General features: G+C 43.7%; 1 protein-coding gene across 2 annotated transcripts in view; it reads left to right on the forward strand.

Annotated features, from left to right (window-relative positions):
* The window catches only part of SYTL5 (synaptotagmin like 5), a 725,724-nt gene that overhangs the window by 584,296 nt on the left and 124,350 nt on the right, over positions 1–17,078 (forward strand). For both annotated transcript variants that reach the window (XM_085622910.1, XM_085622911.1), the window contains one exon: positions 1,283–1,363. In XM_085622910.1, coding sequence (XP_085479036.1) covers positions 1,283–1,363 — 81 coding nt within the window. The remainder of the gene's footprint in view (positions 1–1,282; positions 1,364–17,078) is intronic.

Genomic DNA, 17,078 nt, shown 5'->3' on the forward strand with positions numbered 1-17,078 from the left:
AAAAAAAGAGATACAACCACCCTGATCAATGCCTGCTGGCCCCCCTCAAAGGGCAAGGCTCTTCCTCTTATAGTGAGAGTTAGGAGGCTGTCGCTCCCTAAGGCCCCGGAAAAGTGTTCTAGACGGGAGACATCGTTTACAACGCACGTGTTACAATGCGTGTCATTACAACAAATGTTTTCCAATGCGAAATCCATTACAACGCATGTCATTACATCGCATTCCCCAAAGTAACGTCCGGGCGGAGTTAGAATAGTAACTGTGTTGTAATGGATTATGCGTTGCAACGACATACATTGTAATGGATTTTGCGATGTAAAAAATGTGTTGTAATGACATGCGTTGTTACACGTGCGTTGTAAAGTGTCATATTCGTTCTAGACAGATAGGTGCTATTTATTGTGCCCGATAAAATCTGACTCCCGGGTTTGCGATTTATCAGGTGTGATAGATTACATTTATTCCATTTTTGGGGGGATTAACACTAACAATAGCACCAAACCCTGCATTTCATGGTAAATACAATACTATTTTCCTCTGTTAACTTTTAACAGGTTTCACCCGCTATAATGTATAGTAGGATGTGGACCTTATTGCACTCTGCAATTAACAAGTATGGTAAACTTCGCACACCTCAGCATGCCAACTGAGGGATTTGCACAGGGCCTGCGTGTGTGCACTGCGAAGACACACAAAAGTGTGATTCCAAGACAAGGTTTTTTTTTTTCAATAATAGACCACCTGCACTGAAAGTAGACCACACAGGGCGTTCCTTTTGCAGTACTCATCACGGGGTACTTTTTGGGGCATCGTGTATGAAGAAAGATGTAATTGAATTTAGTAATTATTTGTATATGCTGCTTTCAGCATGTATGGATCCTTGGTGTGCTACGTTTTATGGCGTGTTGGATCATAAGGTAGTAGCAGGTAGAAAGCAGAACAGATTCCTTCAATGTACATAACTGAAATAATTGAAAGACGAGACACCAAATATGGGGGGGATCCAAGTTCTTATGAGTTCTTTTATGAGATTTTGATGGCTCTTATTTGATCACCTACTTGGTATCTGAGCGGCTTCTGTATTTGAGGTAAAGCTGAACTCAATAGACCCTTTATCTTCTTGTAATTACACCCGCTACATAACTGTGATGTTGCAGTATGCATTTCAGTGCTTTGAGAAATATATAAAATCAGAAGCTTTTATTGTAGATTATTTTCTCTAAGGAGACTTGCAAAACCCCCACAAACTCTCATAATTGACCTCTTTTTTTGTATCCACAAGGGCTACCTGGATGAAAGTATTGAACTGGACTCTTCCAACCGTGCAATGACTCCAAACAGTTTAAAGAGCGGATTTTCAATGGTAAGATCTCCTAGGAAACAGGTTCCAGTTTCTTTCTGCACAGCTCATAATTGTATGCTCCCCCTTCTTCATCCCTCTCCACTCCATACACTTCCTCTCCGGATAATTGTATTTCAAACTTAAAACTATCTTGTTTGGTATTTGGTGTTGTAATATGAAAATCACACTCTCATCTGTGTATGGGAAGAATTTTGCACTGTGTGCTGTGTCACTAAAGAATTACCTAACACACATGCACACGTAGACCATCCTTGTATGTGTAGGTACTAGAGAAAACAAAACATGTACTCATAGAGGGTCCACTTTCTACTCTGTGCGACACCACAATTGTGATTGCAGTGCTAGACTGCACAATTGGACTACCACATATGGGTGCTCGCATTTGTCTCTCTCTTTAGAAGAACTTTAACAACTCTCATTGCCCCATCTTGTGGCCAAAGAGGATCGTGAGACCCTATAAGCAACATTATTGGGCATCTCTTACCAAGCACATTTAGGGTTCGATTAAAAGTCAGGGAGAGCGGGATTAAAAGTCAGGCAGAGCGGAATTCTCCTGGATAATTTCCCTATGTCCAATCTCAAATGTCCCAAGACCATACTTATGTAGGGACTGTGTCACTTTTGCACCAGGCAACATGGTACATGCACAACGCAACCCCAAAATGTGATCTAGCAAACCACACAAGGTCACTTTTAGTGGCCCTGAATGGCTTGATAAATCCAGAGTAATGCAACGCATTGCTGTGTTGCGTTACTCTGCACCAGGGAGGCATTCCATGGGCACTGCATTGGTGTTCCCTTGCAACACCCATGTATTTTGATGCATTCCCAGATTTACCATACCTGGTAGACCTTGAAATGTACTGAAACACTATGCCTTCCCAGGCAAAATATCTTTATTTCTCCTTGTGATTTCCTCTTACTATGTTTGCTGCATTTTGCATCACGCATAGAAAGTGGAAAATGCCTCAGGAGATTGTTTTTGTGCAGGAGGGTGCCCCTGCATGCAAGGCTGGCACCCATGCGCCATGGTGCAGTAGTACCTGCGTGGACGCTAGTCAGCCCATTGTGCACCATCACTGGGAAAAGGATGAAATGTGCCAAATTGTGATAAGTATGGCACATTCCTGCACTTTCCCTGTAAATCAGCTCAGCAAGGTGACTTGCTGAACTGCGTTACTTTTAGATAAATATGCCCCCAGTGTTTTCAACCCAGTTTCTCAGGGTCCAGAATCGTCAGACTCTATTTGAAGCATCAGTAAAATCCCTTGAGACTTTGGTGCAACAAGCCAAGTTTTTCCCTGTCATCGAGGCCCTCCTTTTTCTTTGGCAAGGGAGGAGGGGGAATGCATTGCTTCCCCAGTAATAAGCAGTCTTCCCTTTCCTTCCCCTACCCACTCTATGCTCCTACTTCCACCTGTCTCAAATCAGGCACTCCTCACACACATTCACCACCTGCTCGGCAACTGCCATTAGCAAAGGGTGGTGAGGCGAGGTGGAATACAACTTAAAAAGAAAAAAACATACCTTTTGCTGCTGGCTGCCTCCAACACCGCGTCTCGTCGCGCCGCCTGTCCTCTTCCTGCCTGATGGTCCTATTAGCCTCTGTGGGGTTTCTCCATCCCGGCTGCTCAATGCAGGTGGACTTGAGAAAACCTAAGTGTGAATGTGTGTTTTGGTCAGCCTGAGACAGCCGGCCAAACACACATGAGCACTTAGGGAGTGGAGTGCACTAGCACTCCTCCACCCTCTCCAGTGCCTTGGTCCCCCCTCCTAACACTGCTGGCTCAGAGCCGGCAACATTTAAAATAAAACAAACATTGCTTTATTTTATTTTACATTTGTTGGCTGTGAGCCAGGTAGTAGGGCGACACTCCTCCACCATTGCGGAGGAGCCGTCACTGCTGCTCAGAGAAGTTCGGAACAGAGAAGACGTCATAATTTCACATTACAATTCAGTGTATGCAGTTATTCTCCATTCTTAGGTATTTTCTCATGATTGATGGTTCTGGACAGGTGTTAGTGGAATTAAGTTTTGAGAGTGTAATTTGTAGTTCACTTTCAATGGTACAGTTGCGGTATCACAAGTACATTTTATCATAATATCATAATGTTAAATGAAGATAAAATTAACTTGTTCTAAAAAAAATAGCTGTTCATAAATGTGTAATTAAAAACAGAAGAGATGTGCCCCATTCGCAACTGACATTTGCTCGTTGAAATGTATTTAAGAACCATCCATCCTTTTCCTGGTGGAAATTGATTGGTTCCAAAGTATTTCTAATCGCTCTAGTTGCCCATAAGGGTTTTGGACACTCGACTTTGCAGAAATAAAAGGGAGGATCTTCCTATTAAAAAATATCAAATGAAATCAATAACATTATTCAGCAAGAGTAACCAATTTCAAGAGGCAAATAGAATCTTCATCAAAACAGTTTATTATATGTCCAAACAAACACGTGCCAGACATTTGAACCCATAGTTAGCACTTGTTAATAGAATACTTTCATCAGTTTGTCTTTGAAAATAGTGCTTAGGTTATAAATGTAAATGAGATTATGATACAGTGAAAATTGGGCAAGGTATGGCCTGTTGGCATTGCCCTTTCCACAAAATGATCCACAAAACTTTATTTCAATGTAGGCTGTTAATAGGTTAAGGGACAAGTGCTATGACTTTCTACTGTGTCCCCTATCACTGAACCCTTATGCTTAGTCTCAATAATAATATCTATGCCTATATTCATATTTCAAAATATAAAAGTGCTTTTACTTCCTCTATATGTGTCTTTATAAAAATACTGTGTATTCCTACTCTGTTATTTATGTGTTCACGGACAATGTGGCTGTTTTCTGGAGGCTGAACATTCTTGTGAGTAATGTCTCTATGGGTCTTTTATCTTGTGACTTTATTGCAATTGGGTTTAGTGCTTCTCTTGTGTGGATTGTGTTATCTTAGTCCATCTCATTGAATCTGTAGGTTGACTGCAGTGTGTTTGTGTGTGTGTTCGATATTCAGTATCACCTAGTTCTCAAGATAGCACTGTGCATCCTATCCTGTTCCTCCAGTGGAGACCATTGTATCTTTTCACAGGGGTATTTTAGTTCCTTTACATTCTTACTACAGAGAATACAATGATTGGTGAAATGTATAGTCTGTTGCAGAGACTGGATATTCTTGAAAGTCTTCGTGCGACCTGTTAGCAGGTGGGAGTTTATTAAACTAAGTGTAAAGAGATAATCAGAGGTGCTAAATTTGGACTGAAGGTCTGTTAGAATGGGCCTGGTGGAGAATGGTCAGAATGGGCATGATTTGGATGGACAGTTATCTGGATGGACATGTATTAATGTATTCAAAGGTCCAACTCTCATTCCCTTTTCCACAATACCTTTTTTTATTGTGGGTGGGTCGCTACTTGAGGTTTGAACCTTTCATACCTCTGTGTCACAATATGTTAAAGAAGATATACGCGTTCTCCCTTTCATATTAAGCTTTTTAGTGTTCCATTTTCAAAGGTGTTCCAACCTTAAGTAAGTACAGATGCCACTTCTAGTGTTTTATCTCAGTTGTATCCCCATCCTGCTGCTCCAAGAAGAAGTTACACGGTCGGTATTCCAAAGGCAAACACTGCTGCCATCATCTGACTCAAAGGCTGCTCTAAGCCTGTTTCTCCTGCACCTCAAGTTGCCTAGGCTGGCGTCTACCCCAGAGCAAATAAAGGCCTTTAGGTAGCCATGCAGCATCTGTTCAGGGCTATGTCTTCTCCCACTTGAGTGCCTTCAAGCCTCTTAGAGATGCAGTTAATCTTCCATTGGCGAGTTCTGCACAGGTTGTGAATGAGCCCTTTGGTCCACCGCCCAGCTCCTTGCTGGTGCCAGCTCATACGTTCTAACTGCCCTGGTGACAGCTCAAACTCCAATCCAGATGCCTGCTTCTGATCCGGAACCAACATCAGCCCCCTCCTGCTATAAAATTACCAAGGTACAGTCCATCCAATTTGGATGGACCCCAACCTCTTCCTCAAAGCTGATAATTTTGGAGGCTCGTTCAGATCAGATTCTGTTGCTGGACTTTAAATTGTTTCATGTGATGAGGATAATGAGAAAGAGGCATACAACTTGCTCTTCTCTTACCACACTGATGCCGAATTATATCTAGAGCTTCTGAATGTCAGAGATGTAGACACCTCTCCTGAAAACGAATTGTACTCTCCACTGGGGCCTTTCATTGAGGAGAGTGCCTAGTAAACAGTACCTCTTTGAAGACAGCTGCGTTATGGGTGTTCCTTAAGGTTGCTTTCACCAGCCTGTCAGTTCCACTAACAGTACTGAAAATGAAGAAGACATTCTCAGTATCTCAGCACTGCTAAAGGCAGCCCTCACAGCCTATGCAACAGATAGCACAGCCTGCTTATGACTCAGGAGGATGTATTGGTGGCAGAGGCCTTGGCATCACCAAGGGCAACAATTGTCTTCTTTCTCTTCACCTGTCACAGCTGCTTCCAGGTCACTTTGAATCCTCTTTCTATGGGCCTGCAGGATGAATAAGGAGCAAAATCTGACTTTTCCTACCCAGCTGGCATACTCTTACTTCAGATCACTGCTTTCGGAAAATTGTCCAACAAGGTTACACCCTCCCCTACATATCCACTCCACCTCATATTCCACACGATTCTGACCAACCTTCATCATAGCTTGCTTCCATCCTTGTGCAAGAAGTCCAGTCATTACTGAGGGCATAGTGAATGTCCCGGAGGCAGAGATGGCCATAGAGTGTTACTCGTGGCATTTATTGGTGCCGAAAAAAGACTGTTGTCTGAGGCCAATTCTAGATCTTTTGCTCCTTAACACCTTCCTGCAGAAGGATAGGTTTAAGATGTTGGCTTTGCCCCAGGTCCTTGCTGCCCTGGACCCAGGGGACTGGATCATGTTGTTGAACTTATGGGATGCACATTATCATGTTCTCATCCTGCAGTTGTTTGGTGCTTTCTTTGGTTCATGGTGGGTCAGGTCAGAGCATTACCAGTTTGCCACTCTACACTCATCTCCACTCCAGGAGTGTTTATGAAGGTGAGGGTGGTGGTCATGCTCCCTTTTCACAGGTTGGGGATTCATGTATTCTCGTACCTCAAGACTAGCTGCTGAAGGCAGGGTCACCATGGTAGGATGCAAACCACCTGCAGATGACATGTCTGTCATCTCTGGGTGCTCTATTAACAAGTTAAAGCCCCAGTGCAACCTACTCAAAGGCCCTTAATTAAAGGGGCCATTCTGGACATAGCAGGATTCAAGGCCTTTTTAGCTCCACATAGAGTCTAGGATATTCAATATTTGATCCAGATGTTTTAGACTCATTCCTGCGGTTGTTCACAGATTTTTTTGAGGATTTGTGTTAATTTGGTTTCCTGCTGATCCCAGGTGCCTGTTAACTTATGCACATCCAGTGTACAGTAAGTGCAGCATCACGGTTCCACTTTGGACAAGATCTGCACCTTCTGTGTTGGCTGTTAGACTCTCAACATGACAGGAGGCTGGACATTCTCCCTACACCATCCAAAACTCACTGTTGTGATGAATGCATAATGTCTGAGTTAGGGCAATCAGCTGGGAGAGGTGGAGACCAGATAGGTCTGGTTTGCAGAGTGCAGTAAAAACTCCATATTAACCTTTGAAATCTTTGCCCCTTCTGGTTGGCTCTGAAGGCCTTCCTTAAATCCACCAAGAGAAAACCATTTCACGTCTTAACGGACAACATATTCATTGAGTGGTACTGCAACAAACAGGGTGGTGTGGGCTCTTGGACGCTATGCCAAGAGGCACTTTGTCTCTGGAAATGGCAGTGCCTTCAAGAGATCTATCTGACTGTAAACCATTTAGTGGGATCGCTGAATAACAAGGTGGGCAAACTCAGCAGATGCCAGCTGGCGGGCTACAAATGGCATCTTCATTTGGAGGTGGTGGAAGGCATCTTCCTCCAGTGGGGCATGCCTTGGTTTCATATTTAAGCGACCGTCGAGAAAATACATTTTTGCTATTATTGTGCACTATACTTTCTATCAAGGGGCTCCTGAGGGAATGTGGTATGTCTACAGTTTGATACCTGCCGTTGTATGTACAACTTTCCATCCCTGCCACTCCTGCCTCGCGTTCTCAAACAAACCCGTACAGACCAGACACACGTCACCCTAATTGCTCCCTCCAGACGGAGCAGGAGAGTGTGATACCCAGTGCTGTTGGGTATTTGCCTTTTATTTGTCTACTTTTTCTGGAGGAATTCCAGTCTCGCAACAACCCAAACCTATGTGCATGAATTTTCCAGTTTCAGTTTACCTGCTGAAGTAGTGGATGTTATTTTTGTGACTATGAGCCCATGTAGCAAATCTATTTACTGTGGTCATTAAGGGAAGTTTGTGGCCTGGTGTGGAGTTCATCACGAAACCTCTACAGGACAAGTTATCTGGTGTTTTTCACGTTTAATCTCTAGCTCAGCAAGGCTTTGCAGTGACTACTGTAAAGGTTAATTTGTCATCCATCTTGGGCTTCCTACATTTGACTGGCAAACTGACATTATTCAAATCATCTGTGTTACTTTTTCTAAAAGGAGTCAAATACATGTTTCCACCTGAATCTTGCATTATACCTCAACAGAACCTCGAAGGAATCTTTACTTGGTCCTAACATTCTGGATGTGCACATGTTCTGAGCACAGTAACTTGCTGAAATTGCAGACAATCAATTTTCTCTACTTCACATTCCTCTAAGAAGGAGGAGAGGATTTACCAGCTGAAACCAAAAAGAGCTCTCTGTTTTTACATCAAGTGCAAGAGAGACTACAGAGTGGATGCCCAGCTCTTTGTGGACATTGCTTGGGCAAGAAAAGGAAGGCAGTGCACAAGTAACACTGTCCAGATGGATCATCCCGTTCATAAAAACATGATATATCTTAACTAAGGAGCAACTCCCTGAGGACAATGAAGGTGTTCACAAGAAGTGTTCCAGTCATGGACATCTGCCAGGCAGCTACATGAGTGTCCATATACACTTTCACTTTCACCGGGCAGTACTTCCTTGACGGTCAAGTCTGTAGGCAGAGCTATGTCCCCCACTCAGTCCTGCAGGACTTCCTGATGTAAGTGCACACCTAAGGCCCTCCACCTCTTGGGAGGTATTGCTTTGTTACCTATTCACAAGGCAGCAACACTGTGATTAGAAGTATCCAGTAGAAGAACAAGTTATCTTTAGTAGCGCTCTTTCTGGTGGATACTTTATCTAACCTCATATTTCTCATAGCCCTGTGGCTTTGTGGGATTCTAAAAATGTTCCAAATTAAATTCAGCACACTGTCTTTTCCAATCAGGCTCAGTTGATCCGCGTTTGAGGGCACAAAAAAGATCAATTTAAACTGACTTCATGGTACAGGGGCAATGTATTTAAAAATATAAATGCCTAAATATTGTATGATAGAATAGTGTGGCCTAAATATCATTTTCAAAAATATCTCTACATTGGGTGTGGATTTTCTGTTATTAACTCCAATAGGGTGATATTTTGGTACACAATATTTAGGTCACAATATTTTTGTCAGATGATATTTAGGCAAAGATATCCTGGTACCATACTTGTATGGGTGGTGCCCCTTTACGGCTCTCCACCATCATTTCTAGAGAATGTATGGGGTTACCACGGACTCAAACGATTGCACCTTCCAGCACACAGGAGCAGTTGCTTTGAAAATAATCTAAATTCAGTGGGACTCCTGGATTCCAAAGGTGAGGGAATTGTGCTTCGGTATGTGATACATCAGAACGAGTGGAACCATTAAAAAGTACCTTGTTCGCCTGAACCATTCCAGAATCATAAGAACTGTATCACTTACTAATCACCAAATATCTGGTTCACCCACAGAAAAAAATAGTCACTCGCAACACAAAACAAAACCTGATGCATTTGATCACAGACATAGCAATATGGTTTACCAGTAACACAGTAAAAGAACCAACACATTCCTGATCTAAATTCTTGACCCATACTATTGAAAAATGCCCAAACAAATCTCCACACCTGTCAGAGTCACACATGTGCCTCACAGACCACTAAACACTAAAGGCTCAATTTCAATGTTGGGCGGAAAACCATCCAACAGTATGTCCGAGGATTTCCGCCCGACATGGATGGTTTCTCTCCGACCGCAGTATTATGATGTTGGCGGTCAGAGGGAAACCCACTGGGGGATTCCGCTGTGCATCCAAAGGGCTCAAGGAGGGCAATGGAAGGACCCAAAATCCCATAATGATGGGCGGAGCCAGCCTCGGCTCCACCGTTGGGATTATCATGTCACTGTCTGACAGCCTTTCCATGTCTGCCTTTCTGACATGGAAAGGCTGTTGGAAAGTGACTTTGGGGCCCTTTGCAGGGCCCAGTCCCTCTCAAGCCTCCACTCTGGGGCCTGGAGTACACCTATGGTGCCCCCCTAAAAATTCCTGCACCGTGTGATGCAGGTATGTTTGAAAACATCAATTTTTCAATAGCAGCTAGTGCTGCGGGCCTTTTTGTCGCCTGCCACACAAGGTGCCATTGCAAAATGGAGGTTTCCGACCGCATATAGGGCGGTTGTAATCAAACTGTGCAGTCGGAACCGCTGACCTATGGTCAGGCGGTTCCGATTTGCAATTCGTCCAGCCGACATCAGAATCAGGCCCTAAATCATTGTTCAACCCACCTCTTCCATTTAAACACATGGAATACCATGATCCTAGGCCTAAACACAGGGATCACTCCATGCCTACTCTTTCACCCATGGAGTATAAAGATGGATTATGTGTCAATGCTGCCTGGTGAAAAAATGTTCCAAAAAAATACCTCCATCATTGCAAGATTAAAAAACTCAGAATTACCTTACCTCAGAAACATAAACCTGGCTGACCGTTCTTCTTCCCTGGAGAAAACTCCTGCCTCAACCAGATTCCTACAACCAACACTAGGGGATCTATTTACTAGGAGCTTGACCTGCTGCTGTGTCATTTTCTTAAGGATTCATAAGGATTTTTCACACAGGCGCAAACATTTTTGAGGCATCACTGCATTTGCGCAGCAATGCGTCATTTCTTGTAAATATGCCCCTAAGTCTCATTCAGTTCTGGGCAAACTTGGGCTTATTTTACCATGAAAACTAAAAATCTCTACAATTTCTGAACAACATTCCTGGCCATATTATGTTGCCAATAATTGATGTAAAAGTAGACCTAAGGTTTTGTGCTTAATTTAGGCAGATGGTGGATGCTGGTGCTCATCAGCTGGATCCGTAACTCATTTCTCATCATCAGATCTTGGTCCAGAGCAAGAGAGATAAAGGCCTAAAAGAGATAAAGAAGGAGGAAGAGAAAGATAAGAAAACAGTATCAAGGAGAGAAGGCGGGGTGGAAAGGAACCTTCAAGACTTCGATAAAGAGAAAACAAGTGTAGGGTGGTTAAGAAAGAGGCCGAGAATTGACAATAATAGGCAGCCTTGGTATTCAGCAACCATGGTGGATTCATAAGACAAACTTTGGGACCTTCACCAATATATATATATATATATATATATATATATATATATATATATATCCCAAACGAAAAGAGCTCCAATTGAAGCACCACACCCAGCGTGTTTTTCACCTTTTATTTCAGCAGGAGTGCAGGTGGTACAGCGCAACATTTCCAGCATTCAAATGCACCATATGCGTTTCGGGCTTCCTTAGCCCTTGCTCACTGGCATCTCGGAGGGGGAACAGCAACCGAAGTTTTCACCGCACTCGCAGTGATTCTTTTGAATCCTGCCTTTAGTAAGCGTGTCCAAATAGCATTGTGGTCTTTGAAGTTCTTACAATGCTGTTTTGCCCCAGATTTTCTTGATTCCCCCATATATATATATTATCTACTGGCGGTCGGCATTAGATAGTTATAGTTAGGACCGTGTTTCCATAGGAAATCTCAAAATTCTATTTTGAATAACTTTGGCGCCGGTTGACGAATCTTCGTGAAATTTTCAAAACTAATGGGGCGCTCCGCTCAGCTCCTACCCTGAAAGTCTCGGGGTGATTCGTCAAGCGGGGGCCGAGAAAAAAGGGGGGTCCCAAAACGCGTTTTCCCCGTGCATTTTTCCATAGGACCTTTAGTCGAAGGTACAGCCCGAACGGCTGAACAGAATTACTTGAAATTTGGCAGAGAGGTAGTCCTCGGGTCAGGGAAGTGCCTTTTGCAGTTCTGGTGTCAATCTGTTCAGTATTTCCTGAGAAAATAGCATTTAAAACCAAATAAATATCTATAAGCGCGCACCGTGATTGGTTGTTAGATGTCAGTCAACATTCGAATCGGTCAAAATCAGGAAGTGTCGGCCGCCATTTTGTCTCTCGCACTGAAAAGGAAAGGGGGAAAAAAGGTGGAAAACGTGAAAAGGGGGCAGGGAAGAGAGTTACTGACCCCCTAGCCTTTGTCAGGGGGTCACAGAAGGACCCCCCAGGAGAAAAAAACATTTCATTTTTTTTTTTTAAATCGCGGGGTGCGCGCACTGTGCGCTCACGGTAAAAAAAAAGAAATATATTAAGAAATACATAACTTAGCATTTAAAAAACCGTACAAATTCACTTAAAAAACCATAGGTTTCACACAGGTTATAGTTAGGAATTAGCATTTAAAAAACCTTGCAAATTCACTTAAAAAACCATAGGTTTCACACAGGTTATAGTTAGGTGGATATTTCTCTCGTAAAAAACCAATGAAATTCCCCCGTTATAGTTAGTTCAGATAACTATAACTCGCGCGACCGCCACTCTATCACAAGGATGATGTCATCAGTGATGTCATGAGTGATGCCACTGACCATGTCTTGAGTGATGTAATATGTGACATCATCAGCAGTGGATTGCAGGCGCGCGGGTTATAGTTATCTGAACTAACTATAACGGGGGAATTTCATTGGTTTTTTACGAGAGAAATATCCACCTAACTATAACCTGTGTGAAACCTATGGTTTTTTAAGTGAATATATATATATATAGATATATATATATATATATATATTTGTTTTTTTTAAACAATTTAGGGACTGTATGGAACACTTTTCAGATCCTACTTTACCTTCCCATTTTCCTTCTTGGTCTGTCTGTTATTGTCTCTAACTCAATTTTCTCTCTTGACCTTTGCCTTCTCCTGAAAAGAACACTCAAGCAGGCTCTGACAGGATATGGACCCACTTAAATGTGCCTGATGCAGATGCTGACACTGTGAGTTTTCTTACTTCCTTCTCTTTGGCTTCCTATGCTTTCTTCTTTTGTATGTTTCACCTTTCAATGTACTGTTACTGCTTGCAGTGATTCACAGCAGCGAAGACTAATTAAATGCATGAAAAAAAATCAGTTGCAAGAAAGTTAATCGAAGCTGCATCAGTCTGCCATTTTTGCCCACTCTGCCACTCTAGATAGTGGCTGGTTTCATCAAGTAGCCAAAACTGCCTTAGGGTTGCTTGTGTTCCCATCTGGATGGGTGCTGGCCTATATGACTGGACTGCTTTCATGGGAACAGAACCGAAGCTAATTTGTATATTGCTGGTCTTATTCTAGAGTGGCAGAGTGGGCACAAATATCATTACACTGGCATGCAGCTCCAAATACTTACCAGAGGCTGAGACTAATTAAAACATTCCACCATCCACTTTTTTTTGCCTTTTTCAATAGATGCCCTAAGTGCAACATGCATGCCCAAACATGGGACGTGTGCTCATGGTGCCATAGAAATCACTCTGCAACTATCTGGTGAGACCTAAATAGGCCTAAATTTATATAGGGTTGGGAGTAGGGGGTTGAGTACCCATCTAGATTGGAACTTTCATTGCAGTTTGAGTTTAATTGCTCCTATTGAAGCAGGTCGGTTTGCATATAGGTTTCCCTGTATCACAAAAGCACTGAATATTAGCCATACAAAGAGACAGGTGAGGTAGAGAGGAAAGGCCCTCAAGGTCGAGAGGAAAGGCCTTTGTGTTATTTTTAAACACAGACCTGGGCTTTTGGTTTGTATCAAAGCCAACTAACTTGGTGTCTGTAGAGGGAGATAGGTGTGCGTATGTGGAGATTGAAAATGGTACAGGTCACCAACCCAAGAGGCAAGAAGGCATAGTTGAGGGGTTATACTAGTACATTGTTGCATCCAGTGTTCTCCTCACCAGTGTGAATTACAGATTTGGCATCGTGAAAGGGGACATGACATGGCCCACCCCCTGTGTGCCACGTCCCATAACACTTCATGTAGTCTTTTTAAGTCAACCCTTCAGCAGTCCTTACATCCCTTAGGCAGGGTGCATTATATTACACATGGTGACATATTTTCATGAGCAGATATGCCCCTGTGCTGGCCAGTTAAATTACTGAAAGCACAAGTGAACAGGGAACAGGGAAGCCATCTTAAGGTATGTGCTGGGCACTGGTCAAAACAAGATTCCCAGCTACACAATGGCTTCACTGAAACCTATGGTGTTTAATATCAAGCACCTTTTAGTAATAAACCCACACTGATTACAGCGATGGATTTATTAATACATGCACCCAGATGGTACCTTAGAGGTACCCCATGATAAACTATCAACCTCTAGTGTGTTGGCTGATTGGTCTTGTCCAGCCTTCCACCACAGATGTGTTTCTATCCCCCTGGAGGTGACAGCCCATGCTCTCTGAGGTCGGAAACAAAGCCTGCTCTGGCAGGAGATATTATCACTTCCTCTAAGCAGGATGACTAGTAATCTGCATATCAAGGCAGGAGGCTTCAAAGCCCTCCACCAAATGTGAAATGCATCCCTGGCTTCCCCCAAGACAGGGAAAACGCCACCCCTTGCCCCATTTGGCACCAGGACAGGTGGGAAAATTAGCAAGTCATGAGGCATGTTCACCCTCAGTCTGGTACCATCCCTAAGGTGGGATACTTGAAGTGAACACGACTAGGAAAATTCCACCATTTAGTTTTTTGATGGAATTAGGTCTTCTGGGTCAGGGTTCCACCCACTTCCCACAGGAAGTGGTCATATAGAGGATGTAGTCACCCTAAAGGTAGTTAGCCCATTGGCTACTACCTGACACTCCCTGTAATGCCCCTAAATACAGTATTTAGGTGGCACTCTTAATGCCAGGACTTCAGATTCCAATGGACACAAAGAAGGAGTGGACCAAGAAGAATGCTGACCGGAGAACAGAGTAACACAACTGACTTGGTGCCAACCCTGCCAGCCTGCCTGCTGCACCCGACTTTTGTGGAGCAACCAATGTGACCTGCTCATGTGCAGACTCCAAAAAACCCTAAGGCTGCCAGTGCTTTACAATTTGGCAAAGAAACCCCTTGGAGTAGAGGAGCTACTCCCCTGCAGCCGCAGGCACCAAAGAAGCAAGATCCAGTTTACCTACCAGGACTGCCAATGCTGCAGCCTCCCAGGAAGAGGTCACTGTGCCCCTACAGGTCAGATCCATCCTCCCTCCAAGTGTGGGGATGTCAGGACTGACAGAAGCTGTGCAGTACCAATACCTGGTGTACCGGACCACTTGTAGCAATCAAGGCTTGTTGTGTCCAGTCTGGACACCAACATCAAGGAAAACCAACCTGCTCATCAAGGGATTTCAGGGACAGTGAGGCCCCCAACCATAATGGCCCAGCTGTCCTATTTGCCCCCCTACTGCAGAACCAAAGACAAAGAGTGGGTCACCTACCTCCGCCACCCAACACCTCAAAGTGCCTCTACTCCTGTGCTCCACAGCCTCAGACCAAGGGAGGTGGCAGTGGCCACAGGTCCTGAGACACACAAGAGCCGAGCCGATCCCATCCTGGGTCTGACCAGACAGGACTTCCAGCTGCGGCCTGCTGCCTCTTTCTGCAGGCCCCCTCCAACCGCAAGTGACTCCAGCACAAAATCTAAAGCCAGAAGACACCACTGCACCGAGCCCCATAGCCAGAGGAGAAGTGGACCAATGGTGTTCCTACGTGTCCGAGCTTCTCAAGGGTCGAGACCCTCTGTGGGTTCCCCCTGACTAATCTCCCAATCCCAGCTTGCAGCCTCTTTCTGACCGGACTGTTCCCCATTGAAGTGAATGGGACACCCAACTCCACAGCACACCTCTGCACCCAGATGCTCCAGAGCCTCCCAAGGTGACCTGTTGGTGTGGCCTTGGACCTTGCCCTATACTCACCTTAAGTCCAGAAGTACAGTCCTGTAATTCACTGTTAAGTGCCTGAATTCAGCACATATCCCCCATAGGATAACATTACCGCTACCAGAAATTTTAGTGTGTCAACTTTTGATAACTGTAAAAATTCATAACTGGAAAAGTACTTACCTGATTCTGATGATCATGGTTTCTAAATTCATATAAAAGTATGTGTCATTTTTATAAATTGGTGGTGGATTTCTTTATTGAGTGTGTGTCTCTCGTACTGCCTGTGTGTGTGCAATAAATGCTAAGCACTACCCTCTGAAAGGCCTAACTGCTTGCCTATACTACCACAAAAGAGAGCATTTGGGTTATCGTTTCCACCTCTGTCAGACACCTGGGATTTGCGTGTACTCTTTACACAGTGTACTTCATTTTGGTCCACTATATAAAGAGCCAGCTTCCTACTGTCTGCCATCAAGGTCTATAAAGATAGATTCTATTTAAACCATAGGGGTGGTAGATTATAATTATGTGTATTTTGGCAGGGAATGTATTTATAATGGCATTGTACTCTAGGGTGATGTTTGAGGGATGTGCAAGTGGGGATTGGGTGGATAGGAGGCAATTGTGGTTAGTCTGGCAGTCAGCTGTTGTGGCAGAGTCATTCTGCTCACTCTAGTTTTTGAGCAATCCAATCTGGCAAAGGTGAGTTAAGAGGGAGCCAAGGAAATAAGTCATGAAAACTCTTTTGTTGCAGATGTACGGGACACTCCATAAACAACAGAATGACGCTGGGATCTATTTTGTGTTCTGGGGTGGGATAAATGATATGGTAATGAGGTATTTATGGATTGTTTATGGATGCTGGAGTTGTTAGATAAGGAAATGAGAATTGCTAATAGCTGAAGAAATAGGTAAAACTAGAGAAGGTAGTGGAAGAGAAGAAGGACAAGTGTGGCTGTGAGGGAATCACATACTCAGTGCATGGTGGTCATCCAGCACTGTAAAAGTCAAAAGATTTGCTAGTGTGTGCATGTATGTGAACAGCAGAGCTCTTCTTGTTGTCACTCAGTTTGTGTTATGTTCTGAATATTTGTAAAGCACACTATAACCCACAAGCGTTTCCTGGCACTTAGCAGTTGAGGAAGTGTAGCTTAATGCTCCTTATTTGGAACATCTGCATCAGTGCAACAATCACTTAGGGGCATATTATCAAGCACGGCGTTAAAATTATCGCAGCTTTAGCGGCAGAAAACTGCCGCTAAAGCGGCGATAATGGGCTTGATAATATGCCGCAGAGAATTCCAATAGAAGCCCATGTTGACAACAGAACATGGGCTTCTATTGAAATTCTCTGCGGCATATTATCAAGCCCATTATCGCCACTTTAGCGGCAGTTTTCTGCCGCTAATCGGCGATCATTTTAACGCCGTTTCTTGATAATATGCCCCTTAGATGGAGAGGGCATGAAGTACTATCTTATGACACCAAGAAGCATATCATGCTAGACATAATCTACAAAAATGTATTGGGACACTCAAATTCTCTGTG

Source organism: Triturus cristatus, chromosome 8, assembly GCF_964204655.1.
Source record: "Triturus cristatus chromosome 8, aTriCri1.1, whole genome shotgun sequence".
Classification (NCBI taxonomy): Eukaryota; Metazoa; Chordata; class Amphibia; order Caudata; family Salamandridae; genus Triturus; species Triturus cristatus.